The 17,771-nt window shown below is 39.3% G+C and overlaps 2 protein-coding genes and 1 long non-coding RNA gene across 7 annotated transcripts in view; 2 read left to right on the top strand and 1 right to left on the bottom strand.

Moving 5' to 3' along the window:
- Nucleotides 1-17,771, top strand: part of LOC116036728 (uncharacterized protein C14orf93-like) — a 260,214-nt gene that overhangs the window by 227,552 nt on the left and 14,891 nt on the right. The gene's annotated exons all lie outside the window — the stretch shown is intronic.
- Nucleotides 1-17,771, bottom strand: part of adck1 (aarF domain containing kinase 1) — a 153,756-nt gene that overhangs the window by 14,225 nt on the left and 121,760 nt on the right. For 4 of the 5 annotated variants that reach the window (XM_035994714.1, XM_031280325.2, XM_031280326.2 and 1 more), the window contains one exon: nt 17,290-17,487. In XM_035994714.1, the coding sequence (XP_035850607.1) occupies nt 17,290-17,487 (198 nt within the window). Of the gene's footprint in view, nt 1-2,909; nt 4,501-17,289; nt 17,488-17,771 lie in introns of those variants that run through there. The other variant, XM_035994715.1, reaches the window with a different exon arrangement.
- Nucleotides 159-11,077, top strand: LOC116036729. Its single transcript, XR_004101699.2, has 3 exons — nt 159-254; nt 7,997-7,998; nt 11,065-11,077. It is a non-coding gene; the product is annotated as an uncharacterized LOC116036729 (long non-coding RNA).

Genomic DNA, 17,771 nt, shown 5'->3' on the forward strand with positions numbered 1-17,771 from the left:
GACCAAAATTGGTGCTAGGAAACTGGAGTTGCTGAAGCTAATGGCCAGAGCTCCCAGTTAGCTAAAATGCCAGTTGTGGGGGCATGTTCTAAAGAGTGCCTTTGTTCCTCTTAACAGACACAAAATGCAATTAAAATGTCTGTGCAACATGAACAGGGTCATTACGTGACAACAGGATGCGTTTTCAACTCAGACATTGTGAAGAAACCGTTTAAATTCAAAGTTTGTACTGTCACCTACCTCTTTTTCTAACGGTCGTTTCACCGAAAGCCCAGAAGAGTAGATCACGGAGGTCATGCCTTGTTTGAGGTAAGTTAACCCAAAATTATAAAACAAAACCTAATATAATTATTAGGGCCCGAGCGCCAACAAGCCCTATTGAAACTGAAGGAATTATTATTCCTTCTTTCTTTCTTCCGGCAAATTAATCGCCATTTTGAGGGGCTTAACATACTGAAAAACTCACCACACTCACTCGCATCAATTCTGGTGAAAATTTACATATTTTAAGGGTTTCGGAAAGAGACGCACAAAAATGGCTCACTAGCGCCCCCTACAAAATTAAAAGAATTGAGCCCCTGCAGTACGTTTAACGTAGACTCATGAAACTTGGTACACATATGAAGCATGTCAAGACGTACAAAAACGTACTTTAACGAACTCCTCCTAGAGAGTTCATCCGATCAACTTCAAATTTGGTCTGTGCCATCTAATGTTAAAGATGAAAAGTTATTAAAAGAAAAACTTTTCGTCATAGGGCATGGCCGTGGCGGGGCAGCCATTTTGTGCATTTCACCATCAAAACAGGAAGTGGGTGTCACTACTACTAGAGTGTATATTGTCCAATTGGCTCGAAACTTTTCAGGATTCATAAGAGTCCAACCCTGAGGACATATAAAGGCTGATATTGGCTCAAAGTCATAATGCCCCCTAGTGGCAACAGGAAGTAGGCCTAAAAGTCAAGGTGCTATACTCCTAGAGATTTCATCAGATCTACTTCAAATTCGGTCTGTCATCCAAAGACCTTAAAGATGAAAAGTTATTAAAAGCAAAACTTTACGTCCAACGGTGTGGGCGTGGCGTGGCGGACATTTTGAGCATTTATCGATGAACGAAGAAGTTGTTGTAACTTTAGTGTACATTATCCAATTTGGCCGAAATTTCTCACGATTGACAAGGGTCCAGGCCTGAGGACATTTGTAGGCAAAAACTGACTTTTGGTCATAGCGCCCCCGCTGGCAACAGGAAATCAGCCTTATATGACAAACATCATCCAATTTACATGAAACTTATGTGTGGTCTACACACTTTAACCACGCCCACTTACGCAGACCACGCCCCCTTTCATAACATTTGAACCGTTTAAGGTAGAATCTTGTGTGAGGTGTCATTGAACTCAGCAGAGTTCCTTCTTCATTGGTGATGGTTTGGCCCGCCCCCTATGCTTAAGCCACGCCCCCCTTTAATAACATTTGAACCGTTTAATGTAGAGTCTTATGTGAGGTATCCTTGAACTCAGCAGGGAGTTCCCTTTTCATTGCTGATGATTTGCAGTGTCTGAGTGCCGCGCAATTGCACAGTCGCAAGGAGTGGCGTCCGCCAGTAACCCTGACGCGCGCAGAGGCGCAAGGGCTCATCCACCGCTGCTTGTAATTAGGGCCCGAGCGCCGACAGCGGTGAAGGCCCTATTGGAACTGAAGGAATTATTATTATTAGGGCCCGAGTGCCGACAGCGGCGAAGGCCCTATTGGAACTGAAGGAATTATTATTATTTTCCCGGCAAATGAATTGCCTTTTTGAGGGGCTTAACATATTCAAAAACTCACCAAATTCAGTCGCATCAAGTCTGGTGAAAATTTACGTATTTTAAGGGTTACGGGAATAGGCGCGCAAAAATGGCTCACTAGCGCCCCCTACAAAATTTAAAAAATTTAGCCCCTGCAGTATGTTTAACGTAGACTCACGAAACTTGGCACACATATGTATCACGTCAAGACGCACAGAAAACGTCATTGGAGCCATACCCTACACCCAACAGGAAGTCCGCCACTTTGAATTGAAAGTTCAAAATTAGTGCAATTTTGGCCATTTCCACGTCATACTTTAACGAACTCCTCCTAGAGATTTCATCCGATCAACTTCAAATTTGGTCTGTGCCATCTTAAGACGTTAAAGATGAAAAGTTATTACTTGACTTTAGACAGCTGTCTTCAAAAGGACAACAAAAAACATATTTACTGTCATCTAGACTGACTGGATAAACTGATCAGGCGGGCCGGCTCTGTGGTCGGCATGAAGCTGGACTCACTGGTGACGGTGGCAGAGAGGAGGACACTGGCCAAACTGCTGGACATTACTGACAATGCCAGCCACCCCCTGCACACCGTCATCAGCAACCAGAGGAGCCTGTTCAGTGGAAGGCTGCTCCTTCCCAAGTGCAGGACCAAAAGACTCAAGAACTCCTTTGTCCCTCATGCCATCATACTCTACAACTCCTCTCTCGGGGGGAGGAGGAAATAGGGTAAATAGGGTAAAGAGGACATAACAGGAAGGAAGGGAAGGAGTGGTAGCCACTCACTTACTCACTCACTCACTCACTCACTCATTCACTGTGCAATAATTTTATAATCTACTCACATACATACCTGGACACTCTAACTGCTCTTAACTTCTAATTTATGCTAAATGTCATTTATTTATTAACTGTACAATAACACAATACCATACACAGTCCTATATATATATATATATATATATATATATATATATATATATATATATTTTTTTTTTTTTTTTTTTATTTATTTATTTTTTTTATCTGTAGTTTATTGTTGTTTTACTGTTTGTTTACTTTTTGTAAAAAATATTTAGCTAAAAGTCTATGTATATTGTTATTCTTATACTGTATTTTTTCTATACCTCATTATTTAAAGAGCGTTTTGTTTGTATGCTGCTAAAATCTGCTGCTGGATATTTAATTTCCTTGCGGGAGTCATCCCAAAAGGATCAATAAAGAGAAGTCTAAGTCTAAGTCTAATCTATATTTTGACATATTTAGGCTCCCTTGCTCCATTTTATCCTACAGATGATACATAATGATATTGTCTACATAAACATATCGCTAACTTTATATTTTTTATTACCTAAAGCATTTATTACGCATTTAAGTTTTCTCCAAAAGTCAGTGTGGATCATTATCTCATCTTCTCTAACTACTCCCTGCAGAATTGCAGCTCCAGGTGTCCTCATGTGGCAGCAACAACATCTAGCTGATCCCTGTGATGGAGAAGGACCAGCTTCACCATCAACACCCTGGCATGAAGATAATGTTTTTTTTACTGCCCCAAAAGTGCAGGTGGAAGGCTGGCTGGAAATTTGTCAACAGTGTTATGGCTACATTTGTTTGTGGCTTAAATAGTGTTTTCATGTTCAATTTGATTGTTATTTAAAAAACATATGTAGCATAACACTGTTACCACTATTGCTCTTCCACATCCCTGCAATCACACACTTTATCCCATTTTTTCTTTACAGCCTCATGGACCCTCTGGGCCCTCTTGGGCATATTACCACTACCACTACAGGCTCATTATGTTGATTTTAGGTAACTGATGTGAGATGGTTTACGTAAGAATACTAAAAGTTTATATCTCATGAAAGTATAATCAGTATCGGCTCTGAAAAAAAAACCCGAAGGTCTATCCCTACTTTGAACGATGCCAGTAAACTCGAAGCACTGTCTGTTGCCCGACACCTCCTATTGTTACTCTACAAAAGCATAATTCAACCCATCCTGTTGTACTGTTCCCTGTTTATTCACTACGATCTCCACCAAAATCATTAGCCTCTCTATCTGAACACGCAGACCTCAACAACACAGCCATTGCATTAACAATTACATTAGCCAAAATAGAGGGCTGCATTAGCATGAGCTTTGTCCCTTTTCTCTTGGCAGTCATAATAAAATACCGCGATAATACGTATAGATGTGTGTGTGTGTGTGTGTGTGTATATATAATTTATGTGAGCATGTGTACTCATGTATGCAAGTGTATGTAGGGATAAAGGAAGGGGCATGAATGAGTATGTATAATCGATGTCCAGCATAGTATGTTTTTTTGTCAGACATGGACATGTGTAGATTGGGAAATCAAATTTCCCTCCTGGGACAAAAAGATTATTCATCTATTTCTAAGTAAGATCTAGTGCTAATTACAAACGTGTGCATGGGCTACAAGGTGTGTTAAAAATTCCAGACAAAGTAGTACATGGGAAGGATAAGGGGATTAAAACAAGAATAGAGTTTTGCCTCAGTATAAATAACAACATACTGTAAATGACAGAGCATAGAAAAAAAGAAATGATGAAGGAAGAAAAAGAGAGACAGAGGGATGATGTTTGCCTCCATGATGACTATTTGTTCTCTTTGATGTTGAAGATGGCTGCTTGAGTCCATGTGAGCGTCAGTGTCCTGCTCTCCTCTACTTCAAAGGCCTTTCCCTGCTGCACATCAATAGGCATAAATTGCACTATTAGTCATGGAACAAAGTGGAATGCAAGCTTACAAACTCTTAGTCATTTGGCAATCTTTAGACAGAAAGTAAAATCAGGAGGTGCACAAAGTGAACTGAACAACTGTGAAATTACAAGCTAATTGGAAATATGAGTGGAGAAATACCTTTTTACAACATCTAACCAGAGTATTCAAGTCAAAAGGAGTCAGCACTAACCACAAACCATTCACCATCTTAAAGGGACAGTTCACCCCAAAATCAACAATACATATTTTTCCTCTTACCTGTCGTGCTATTTATCAATCTAGATTGTTTTGGTGTGAGTTGCCAAGTGTACGAGATCTCGGCCGAGATGTCTGCCTTCTCTCCAATATAATGGAACTAGGGGGTACTCGGCTTGTGGTACTTAAAGCGCCAAAAACTTTGATAAAATGTGATAAAGTCAACCGCAATGTCTTTTTCCAGAAAACATGATCTAGTTACAGACCTTTGATAGACATTGATAGCTTGTGGAGGTTAGTTTATACCTAACGCATACTGTTGGTTCAACCAGAGCTACAGCTCAGCTGAGGACGCCATTACTGTTTACATCTCACGCTGTCACGAGCATGTGCCTCTCATCTATGAGTACAATTCCTTCTGCTCACTCAACGGTTGCCGGGTGTAGTCCAGTAGAAAGAAAATAGTTCCTAACTGAAACTGCTCACAACCAGGTTATCTTAATTAACCAGGTCATGACTTCTGGAAAGAGATGTTGCTGTTGAATTTTTCAATTAAATTTTTTTGGCGCTTTGAGCACCACAAGCCGAGTGCCATCTAGTTCCATTAAATTGACTATATGGAGTATTGTATCTCTACGGCTAATATCTCCAACACTGGGTAACTTACATCAAAACAATCTAGGTTAATAAGTAGCATGACAGGTAAGAGGAAAAAATATGTATTATGGATTTTTTGGTGAACTGTCCCTTCAAGATGTTTGCTGGTACACACTGAGACAGCACCCTGAGCAGCATAAGATAACAAACAGTTTTATCAAAAATGTCTCACTTAATAACCTAATAAGTTATTTAGTTAGTACCTTGCTTTATTATTAATATTATTATCTCTATTATTATTATTATTATTATTATTATTATTATTATTATTTATTCTATCACTTGGTGGATTATATATATTAAAAAAAAGATTGAAGATATACAAAAATGTACTGTAAACTAAGTGAATGAATTGCAATAAAAGTATCTACAGTATCTAAAGTATTTGCAATTTATAAATACAAATCCAATAATTTAATTTGAAGTTTATTTTGTAAAACAACAACGCGTCTAAACCTTTTCATAGCCCTGTATATGAATTTCTACATACTGTGAGTGTGTGTACAGTATGTGTGTGACAGCAGCATTGTCAGAGCTGTCAGTCCAGATAAACAGAGAGTTGACAGGCACACAGAGAGACAGACAGCTAGTCAACATCCTGACACAGATAAACTCTGTCTCTGCTCTCTGTCTGTGTCTCGTGCCCACAGGAAGTGATGTGAACAAACAACACTGATGCAGCAAACAAACAGCATCTAGAAGCTCAGAAAGTCAGTGCAAGTCCCTGAAGTCGGAGAGAGCAGCAGATGAGCGAACTGTCAATCACAGCTGTCAATCAGCCCACGTTGCAGACATCAAAGCACGCTATAAGCCTTTCAATATCGTTAATGGGGGAATTATTTCCAAAATGACCACCAGCGATTGAGACCATAGAAAAACATTTATTGGCTCAGCATTTCTAGAGAGAAGTTGATACTTTCTGAATTGGAGTCAACTGGAGCTGGGATTTGTTGACCCAGGCACCCAGCATCTAACAGCCGTCGGTAGTATTGGACATTATGCTTCTTTTCACACTGGCTTCTAGGGGTGGGCGATATATATCGTCTGCGATAATATCGTCATTGTTGTGTTAACGATGTGCAAATTGACATTATCGAGTATTTAAATTACTTAGAAAAAAAACACTTAAACACGCATTGGACCGCTACACATTCACTAATGTCAACAAAGATGGCGGCGTGCGATTGTGCAGCGGCTACTAGCTCTCCTGTCGGTGTATATTTATACAAGTACAGCCACACTGAACTAATCAATATAGGACTACGATACAACACAGCCGTGATGAGAGCCTTCCAGGCGGCTCATAACATCCCGGAGAACATAGCCAGACTGGGCGCTCCGTGGATTGTTGTTGGCAGCTAGCAGGCCAAGCTAGCTACCAGCAGGATCGAGACAAGAACTCCGGCAAGACCAGAGGAGGAGGACTGTGCATTTTTGTGCATAATGAATGGAGTACCAACAGCAGGATCGTTGCCCAGCACTGCTCATCTGACCTGGAAGCCCTGTCTGTAATATACAGGCCATTTTATTTACCATGAAAACAATACACTGCCGTCTACATAGCCCCCGATGCTAACGTTAGCACAAGTTTGGCTCACTGCTAACCATAGTGAACAAACTGCAGCGCGTTCACCCGGAGGGGATACATATTGTAGCAGGGGACTTTAACAAGGCGTCCTTAAAATCGGTACTCCCCAGCTTTTTCAGCATGTAGATTGTGCAACTAGAGGGACGAACACACTAGACCATGTAGCTAGCATACTCTAACATCAAGAAAGCATACAGAACTACGCCTCTCCCTCACCTGGGCCAGTCAGATCACATCCAGCTACTCCTGATCCCAACATAAATTCCGGTCAGAAGGACTATACAGCCAAGTAGAAGGACTATTAAAACCTGGCCTGACACTGCCCTATCCCAGCTCCAGGACTGCTTCCAATAAGGACACGGTTGTGTGGAATAAGTTACAGAACAAAGCCCTTTGTTTATTATGATTTAATCTTACTTGTATGCTGCACAATTTACATTACAGCAGAGGTGTACAACTGAATGTTTACTCAGAGTTGTTCCTACACTAGTTCAATTAGTATTTTGTATGTCTTTGAATTGTTTTTACTTGAATACTTACATTTTAAAGAAAATAAATAACTGTTTTCATTCAACATTGTGTCCATTATTATCATCAGTGATTAAGTAACTCTGACTTTTACTCTTTTTTTTTTAAAGGATATCGTCTAATTATCGTTATCGTCAAAATCGCCAAAAATATCGAGATATTATTTTTTGTCCATCTCGCCCACCCCTACTGGCTTCATCCTCCAGCCACAGTGGTTGCTGCTTGGGTATCACTGTTAATTGATCCTATATAGGCATTAAGTGTTGCCCTTAAACATTATTACCTAATACAGAACTGTTGCACATAGAGAAATGTGTAGGTTGTAGCATAAACCCTTCCTCCCCTCCCCCCCCCCCCCCCCCGTCCAAATAACAGGGGACTGGGTGTTCTGAAGTGCTCTTGTCCTGCTTGGGGAATAGCAATTAGTAGCAATTATAGGAGGTTGGTTTGCAGGCCTCACAGCTGTCAGCAGGACACAGAGGAGGTAGCAGTGCTCTCATTTGCATCTGAAAGCTTCAATAAGGACATATTGTATTGTGCGATAATAAGCCGTGCAAAAGCCAAAGGGAATGTGGGGGGAGGGGGTGCTATCACCAATGCCATTTTTATTCTACAGAGTAGGAAAATGTAACTGTACTCAGGGGAGTAAATGAATTGTACTAAACAAATGCACACGTTGACTACTATCGAAGATGCACACTTGCCCCATTAGGTTACATTGCAGCTCGGTTCGCGCCGGCCTCAATACTGGACCAATTCTTTTGGTCACATCAGTCTATTAGACACAAATGCATGGGGAAATGGGGTCCAGGTTGAAAAAGACCGAAAGTGTGTAACCTAGGGGTTAATAACACGCGTACCGAGTTGACTGTTCTCTGAGATTTGTTTTCAAGCTAATCGAATGTGACCAGTTTTAGCGCAAACCGCTAATTAGCTTATAACGCTAGTCGTCGGGGCAAGGGTAAAGTGAAAAGAAATCGCTATTTCTATACCACTAACAAGGCTCAAAATAGCACCACACTTCCACGGTAGCATAATGAGGGTCCCTACTAGAGATGTTCCGATATCGATACTGCCTAAAACGCTGGTATCGGTATCGGGAAGTACTGGAGTTTATGCACCGATCCGATACCATGTAATAAAGCCCTAAAGAAAATCTATGTTAAAGTAGTTTATTTATGTTCTTTTTCTGTTATAACTGACTGTCAAACTGGATAATAAAAGAAAGTTCTGTGGCGTTCATTGTTGGTCTTTGTTCATGTTTCACAAAGAGTTTAACCTGAGCCAGACCGACAACAAAGATAGAAATAATATCACATCCATACAGGGATAGTAGTATATGCTTCTTAAAACATAATAAAATATATGACACACTGGTATCGGATCAGTACTCGGTATCGGCCGATACGCAAGTTCAGGTATCAGAATCGGTATCGGGAAGCAAAAAATGGTATCGGACCATCTCTAGTCCCTACATGTAAACCGAAGCATTGAGAACTTTGTAAGTGTACAGACAGTTTATTAAAAAGATAGTTTATAAAGACAGTACCGTTCACGTATACATGCGGGCGCCATCTTGGGAAAACAGTCACGACCAGTTGAACGACTAACGCGGTGCAACCAGTAACCTAGCTCAAGCCCGTCGTTCGTCTGGTCGTGACTGTTTTTCCAAGATGGCGCCCGTATGTATACGTGAACTGTACTATCTTTTTAGTCTCATTTTATTCGATTAGCATGAAAACAAATCCCAGAGAACGGTTGACTCGGTACACATGTATTATTAACCCCTAGGTTCATTTTGCGCCGGATTTGTCCTTTAACTTAAGGATTAGTATGCCTGAAACAAAGTGGTTATCCTGACTTTATGCCATGTTTTTAGAGGAGGATCACTTTAGTGGGACTTTTCACCCACATAAAAAATGCAGAGCAGACCAAAATACCTTGAACAATTTTAAAGCACAGACCAGTAATTGTTAAGGAGACCGTGTTACCTCTACTATCATGGCTCACATGGTAACTTCTGCATAATGTACATTTCCACAGTACTCACCTCATTCACATGATATGGAATGGATGCTAGAAATGGGACAAATTCCCAGTTTACGACTATCGAGCATTCATATCATTGGATCAAGGCAGCTGGTTATGCGAGGGTTACAAAATAGGCATGGTAAAAGTAGTACTACAAACCTAAATTAAATTACCTTGAATGCCAGAATTTTAGCTTTTAATGCAAAATGCCTGTGCAAAAAGTGAAAATGTAGCCTACAGTATACTGAATGTATCAAGACAACAGATAAACATTGAGGAAATCTTGAGTTTGGATTAACAACAAAAGGAGCAGATCAGAAAACATATGATAAAATATGCTTGACTTGTCAAAACACCATCGGTTAAATGTTTGACTGATTAATTTGTTTTCAACATTCATTAAAAACATGAATACCCCTGCTTGTATGTAAAAGAAAGGCAGCAAAAAGCCACAGCTCTAAAAGCACTTAACATTTGCTTAGTGCACGTGATTGCATTAACATTAATGGAATGCATCATCAGTTGTTAGAAGCAGGATTTAAAAATAATCCACGTATAAGAGAGTGGATAGAGAGGAAACACGAGGAGAGAAAGGACAACAAAGAACAGAAGAGAGATGTCAGAATGGATAACAAAGACAAAGCAGATGAATGGTTGTGGCCACAGAAATGAATTGAAATGTCTTCCTAACTCCAGAGTGCTACACAATCGACAAGTGGGTTAAAGTAGAGTCTGCCTAATGGTGCATGCGTGCATACGTGTGGCCAAGATTGATAGGAGAGCTTTCATCTCAGATAAAGTGGTAAACAGAGGGAGGGAGAAGGGCATGTCTTACTAACACATATTCTCACACTGGAATACAACTATTTTGGGGATGAATGCATTAAAATGCATGTGCAAGTGCAGTCTGTTTCCTAATAATGGCAATGAATGAATGAACACATTCATGAATGAATACAGCATGCGCTGCTCCAAATTAAACAGTGTATTGGATGTACAAAAGAAACTATAGATAATAGTTTTATTTATTGTGACAAAACCATTCAGCTAAAACATTCATTTTTGCGCACAATAAAAAGAAGAAAACTATACATTTTAGTCTTCTTATTAATAGTCTCCTTATTTAAATACATACATACATAAATTAAATGTTAATAACATAATTTGTCCTCACTGTTCTGTCCTCACCCAAAAAAACATACATATGACTTCAGAGACGTGTGCATGGAGGGAAGTGAAGAGAGATCGGGCTAAACACACACTTCCTTAAAGTCTGGCAGCATGACCTGCAGAACACACTTTTCTCTTGTCTGCCAATATTTAAATTAAATCATTTGATCCTCCATTCGGGACATTTTTGGTTATATCCCACCTAGTAGTTTTTTATAGTCGACTATGACAGCCAGGGAGAATCCTGCCATTCTGAAAAGTCAAGTTTGCAATGTCATTTTCAAGTTAAGTTTGTTCATTTGAAAATGAGTAACACATACATTTCACATTCAATTTTATTAACATATTGGCAAAGTTGTGCTTCAGAGTACACTGATTCTCATGTTGAGTTTTCATTTTCAGTTTGCTGGTGATTATGCAGTCTTGAATATGAACATGAAAAAAGGGAATTTTAAATTTGATTTGTCATGAAAAAGGAAAACTGATTTAAAAAAAAAAAAAATTTTAATACTTATTCTCATGTTGTTTTCTTTTTCATTTTCAGTTTGGTGGCAATTATGCAGTTTTAAATATGAAAATGAAAAAAGGGAATTTTAAATGGAAAACTAATTAATTTTAATACTGGTATCTCTGAACTTCCATAACTTTTTTTCTGCATTCAGTTAACTGGTTGAATGTTTCATCCATTTTTACAATGCCCAGTATTTAATGCAAATGCTGTTTACTCATTTTACTGAGTGAAACAATAAAATGCTACATTGAGGCCAAAATGTCTTGTCAATGCCAATGTCACTGACAGATGGTCATAAAATGTACTGATCACATCTCTGCTCTCCAGAAGATGAACCCTTTTGATTTTAATGTCAACGACACCAAGACATGTCCTCTAACACTACCCTCAGGTCAATCTTCACATTACCCCTCATAGTAACAATGCTCAGAGAATCTCTACATTACCAGTGTGTTATTTGTTCTACCTTAAGATTCTGCAAATAGATATTTATTTATTTTTAAATACCAAAAAAGGCAAAAGGAGTTATTCTTGTCATAGTCCCTGCTAAATCCTACCTTGTACTGCCTGTCATGTGTGAGGGGGTTGTAGCCGACTGTAGTGTAGTACTTTTGCCTCCTTCAAAATGTTGCATAAGGGAGGTATAAATAAACTCTCTCTCGAGCACAGATGGCATTGTGGAACCCCTGTAGGTAATGGGACACTTGCAAACACACATATACCAGTATTATGCCAGTGGATTCTAAAAGCAAGCTTATCTTGAATCAAACATAGTAACATTTTATAACTGCACACTATGAAGCATTAGTTAAGCATCAGTAAATACTTTATTCATCATTTATAAAGCAGTGTTCCTACATTAATACACGCAAGTATGTAACTCATAAACACAGATGTCTGTTTTAGTTTTGATTAATAACTTCATCTATAATGTGTATGTATAACAATGATAGTATTTTCAAACTTTATGAATGATGGATTCGCCATTTCTAAATTAGATATTATAACAATTACAAACCAGTTATTTAGGAGTTGTCAGTGGTTCATAACATCATTTAGAAAGTGCTACTCTGAAGTTGTAGAAATAGAAAACTAAAACTTGGCCTAGATCAGCACTGGTACTCTCAAATATTTGAAATATATAGGATTTAGTTAAATTTTGACACTGAAAGATTTTATTAGTTATATTATTATTATTAGATTTTTTTGGTATTTTGGCACTTCTCTGTGATCCACTGTTGGTTTGGTGGCAGAAATATATATATATTTTTTAATGAGACTGCAGAGTTGTTGTTTTTTTTTGATTTTATATGACCATTACAGTTGTACAGTTACAAATGTTTTGCCATGTTCTCCTAATGAATAAGTGTTTTTTTGGTTTTAGGGATGTTTGTATTTCAAGAGTACATTGTTTGCATTTGGCTCTACATATGTATATGTTCTATATCACTTTGTGTTACCTATGTTTCCTTTTTCTGTTTAGACGACAACTGACACTTTTGTGAGTGTTGAGGTATTGCTGGCCTTTAAATCTCATTTATAAATGCTCGGTGAGGCAAAGATAGTCCTCACTTTAGATCAGCTCATACTAAATATTAACTAACAACTAGTAACTACCTGAATGAATCATGAATGGCAGTATTGATAAGTGTTTATAAAACATATATTAACACTCTCACAAACAAACTAATAATAAATATAATTTAAATATATATATTAGGGCTGTCAGCATTAACACGTTAATCGCGATGTGATTAAGGGCAGGGCATAATGTGTTAATTTTTTTTAAATCGTATTGATCGCATGCCGCCATTTATTAATTTATTTTCACTTCACTCGGCTTTGTGTCGTGCCTAACAGGCTACTATTTTGCCGTACTTCCTCGTAACACATCCTGCTGCTGCAGGAATAGCAATGCGGATTTCGGTGCATCATTCTGGTGCCACTGATATGCCTGCACTTCTCTCGGATGCTCTAAAACAGACGTTACAGGCAACAGAAACATTGCTGCACGTGACGGTAGTTAACACTACACTCAACAGCAGCTAACGTTAGCCTACCGCTAGCTAGTAGCTGGATTAACGCTAAACGGTGTAAAGTTTGTCTGTATTTCACTGTACAGGATTCCGACACCGGGATGTAACAATCTGCAGCTGCTTTTGTCAGAAAAACACAGACAGTTCGTTCAATGAAACTGGTCATTTACAGCCACGTGGTGCATTCAAAGTTGTTGTTAAATGCTCTTTTCCGATCTGGTGGTTGTTTTTGTCATTCAACAGCTATTTACTAGTGAAATAAGTTATTGTTATAGTGATTACATTATCATTAAACATTTAATTTTGACGATATGGCCTTAGCAATAAACAAGCCATTCTTTAATGTCGCCAACTGTTTAGTACCCTTTTTTTTTAACTTTCTTAAAAAGTATCGGTTCAGGCACCGTTAAGGCACCGGTACCGTTTTAAAAGTACCGCTTTAGCACCGGTATCCAAACCAAACAATACCCAACCCTAATATTGACTCTAGATTCAAATGTGTGACTAGTTTAAATACATAATAAACAAATATAAATCTTAAAATCAAGTTCATAAAGTCATTTTCTTTGCATTAATTTGATTCCCAATGAAGACACACTGGTAAGAATGGCTTTCCATTGTTAATATGTACTTAAAAACAGTTCTGAAATGCAAAATAATAGAATTTTAATCATGTGATAAAACATGCGATTAATCGCGATTAACTATAGAAATTCGACGATTAATCGCGATTAAGAAAATGTAATTGTTTGAAAACCCTAATATATATATATATATTATAATAATTTTCATCATAGGGCTCTTCGAGACTTTCCACATGTGTTTTTAGATGGAAAAGATCAAATTCTGATAATAAAGAGGGTTTGTGTGTGGGGATTTGTGACGCTCGTTCACCGTTTTACAACGATATACACAAAAAATGTGTGGGAAAACTGCTTTTTTGGGCCAGAAGGCGCCACATGATAAATGCAAATTTCCGTGCAGCCACTACGCCAAAACCACTTCACAGCCGAGCTCTGTTCTTGAAGCCTTGGGGCAAATATAAAGAGTGCAAATACAAAAGTCTAAGATTACAATAACAAAAAGGTGCAAATAAGGTGTTAATCCAAATGGATCATAAAAATATAAAAAGGTTAATGGTAGGGATCAGTCTATGGGGTTGCATATAGATATCTATGGACAGTATCAGATCTGACGTATAGGTAGTGTAAGACTACATAGCTAATACAGACTAAAGGATGGATACCCGAACCGAACCCGTCGGGAGCCGACGGTACCCGACGGGCCGGGTCAGGTTCAGACACCGGGACATCGGGATCAGACCGAGCCCGACCCAAACCCGAACACCATTTATAATTATAAATGGTGTTCGGGTTTGGGTCGGGCTCGGTCAGATCAGCACGATAAGGTGCGATAACAAAACACACCTATGATTAATCAAGACACTAAGTACAACCCTTTTGAACCATGTGCCTGGCGCACAGACTAGAGCTGCAAAGATTAATTGATTAGTTGTCAACTCTTAAATTAATCGCCAACTATTCTGATAATCGATTAGTCGGTAAAAATTATTTGATTCCAGCTTCTTAAATGTGAATATTTTTTAGTTTCTTCTCTCCTCTGTGACAGTAAACTGAATATCTTTGAGTTGTGGACAAAACAAGACATTTGAGGACGTCATCTTGGGCTTTTGGGAAACACTGATCCACAATCGAAAAAAAAATCAACAGATTTATCGACTATGAAAATAATCGTTAGTTGCAGCCCTAGCACGTACCCTTTTTTCGCCGTTAAACTAGCGAAAGTAGATTCGTACATGCCCTGAACACACCTGTCCCAGGCGCTTCACGTCGTGGGCTTAGATAGAATAGGGCCCTAAGTGTCACTGGCTACCATAGACTGCTAGAACATCCTCAGCATGGTACTGCAACCACTGAATGAGCAGAGCCTCTGCAGAAATTAGTGTCGGCTCTGGTCCTTCTTGTACACAGCCTTGATGTTATTAGCCCAGACCAGCCTGTTTTCCATGTGAACTTCCAGGTACTTGTTGTCCCTGGATGGAAACAGGTGTGGGCCTGTTTTCCGCCTGCTAAAGTCCATCACCGACTACTTTGTCTTGCCAGTGTTAAGCTGCAACTGGTTCAGCTCACACCACAAAGTAGTCCCTGTACTCATCCAACCCGTTCTCACTCCCAACTCATAAAACACTGACGCTTGGTCAGTGGCTCTCAGCGTCAGATACGACGCAAAAAGCCCCCTTCAGCGTATGCATGGAACCCACCGGGCAGAGTAAGATGTCAGACAGTAAGATGGCGTAGTATTAGAGCGACAACTGTAGCGAGTAGTATGAAAGACCGAGTAAGGAGGTTGGTTGGGGTGGTGGATGGGTCAAACAACACAGGACTTTCACCCAGGAGACCGGGGTTTGTTTCCCGTTCTTGTCCCGCGTGTCACAGAAACGTACATTTTATAACCCCAGCCACGATCTTTTCCTAAACCTAACTGTCCCGTTCGTGTGTCGCTTGTCAGTCAGTACGTCCCAACCCAGAGTGTCAAAAGTGACGTCAAGAGTCCCAACAATAAAGGAGACTTTTAGCGTGAATAAACGCCAAAGGCACATGACCAAGCGTCCGTATTTTATGCGATGTGTTGACTCAGCATCCTTCCCCTTGCTGATGTAGCTAACAATTGTGGAGCCATCGGAGAACTTCTGCAGGTAGCATCCTTGTATCTAAAGCTGTCAATACCAGTCCTCTAACGGCTTGCGCTTTACTTGAGCTTTGCATGTGTAACTACTAGGGCTGTCAAAATAACGCGTTCATTTCGATTAATTAATCTGAGAAAAAATAACGCATTAAAAAAAATAACGCAGATTAATCCATTCCATATTGACGTTTGACCCAGAACCGTTCTAGCCACCATTGGACTGTAAAATGAAGAACATGAACATTTACTTGAAAAAATCTTCTTCCTGCCAACCCTGGCTACCGAAATCTGGTCCCACTGATATGTCTGCGCTTCTCTCTGATGCTCTGAAACAGACGATACAGGCAACACAAACACCGCTGCACGTGATGCTAGTTAACACTATACTCACCAGCAGCTAACATTAGCCTACCGCTAGCTAGTTAACACTATACTCGACAGCAGCTAACGTTAGCCTACCGCTAGCTAGTTAACACTATACTCAACAGCAGCTAACATTAGCCTACCGCTAGCTAGTAGCTGGATTAAACACGGTTAAAATGCTGACAGCTAACGCTAAACGGTGTAAAGTTTGACTGTCTTTTACTGTAGAGGATTCAACACCGGGGTGTAACAATCTAGCTGCCGTCGGAAAAACAACGACGGTGCGTTCAATGAAACTGGTAAACTACAGCCTCATGGTGCATTTGAAGTTATCATAAATGTCCTTTTCCCATCTGGTGGTTGTTTTTGTCGGTCAACAGCAATTTACAAGTGAAATAAGTTATTGTTATTGTTATACATTATTATTAAATCATTTAATTTTGACCATATGGCCTTAGCAATAAACAAGCCGTTCTTTAATGTCACCGACTGTTGTTTAGTACCCTTTTTTTTCTTTTCTTTTTTTACTTTCTTAAAAAGTATCGGTTCAGGCACCGTTAATTATGTATGCGATTAATTTCGATTAATTAATCACAGAGTATGTAATTAATTAGATTAAATTTTTTAATCGATTGACAGCCCTAGTAACTACATTGATTGTGCCGATTGCTTCTTTCACAACATATACAGTGAGGACAAGAATACCTATTGTTGGTATGTTCTTCAGTCCATCCAAGACTTCATGTAGTGGGGTGAACATTCAGATTAATGGGCTTTTAGTCTTGTTTATGTTTTTAATGTTTGGCTTTTTAAATGTTTTTAGGTGTTTAAGGTCCTGCCTGAATTACTTCATGAACACATGTGAAGCACTATGTAACATCAAGTTTATCTTTTGAATGAATACTATGTATGTGTGTGTGTGTGTGTGTGTGTGTGTGTGTGTGTGTGTGAGCTCATACAGTACCTCAGAGTGTGTGACAGACACAGAACTGATGCCGACATTGATGGCTGCCCAGGAGCGAGCGGTGAGCACGCAGGCAAACAGCGGGTAAAGATCTCCAGCTCCCAGTCTGAGGCTGTAACGCTCCACCCCGGACATGTCACCTTTAATCAGAGCCTGCCACAGCCGACAGTAGTCCAACCTGAAGTCTGACTGCAGGACCTGGACGGGATTAGTTGTCTTTTGTTAGGATTCTATCTACTTTATTAATCATTTATGGTCAACTATAAACAACCGTATTTCACCAATAATTTCTTACATTTGAGATGCCAAGTCAAAAAACAACCTTATATTGCATTTAAAACTAAATTTGAAGTTATTCTACTGTACTGTTTTTTTAGAGCCTGAAGTCGATCACAAGTGTTTTGTGGTCTGTATCCTATCTACCGGCTTCACCTCCCTGAGTTGACTCATTTTAAAATGGCCATGGCAGTTTTTCTCTCATC

Source organism: Sander lucioperca, chromosome 18 (genome assembly GCF_008315115.2).
Source record: "Sander lucioperca isolate FBNREF2018 chromosome 18, SLUC_FBN_1.2, whole genome shotgun sequence".
In the NCBI taxonomy this organism is placed as follows: domain Eukaryota; kingdom Metazoa; phylum Chordata; class Actinopteri; order Perciformes; family Percidae; genus Sander; species Sander lucioperca.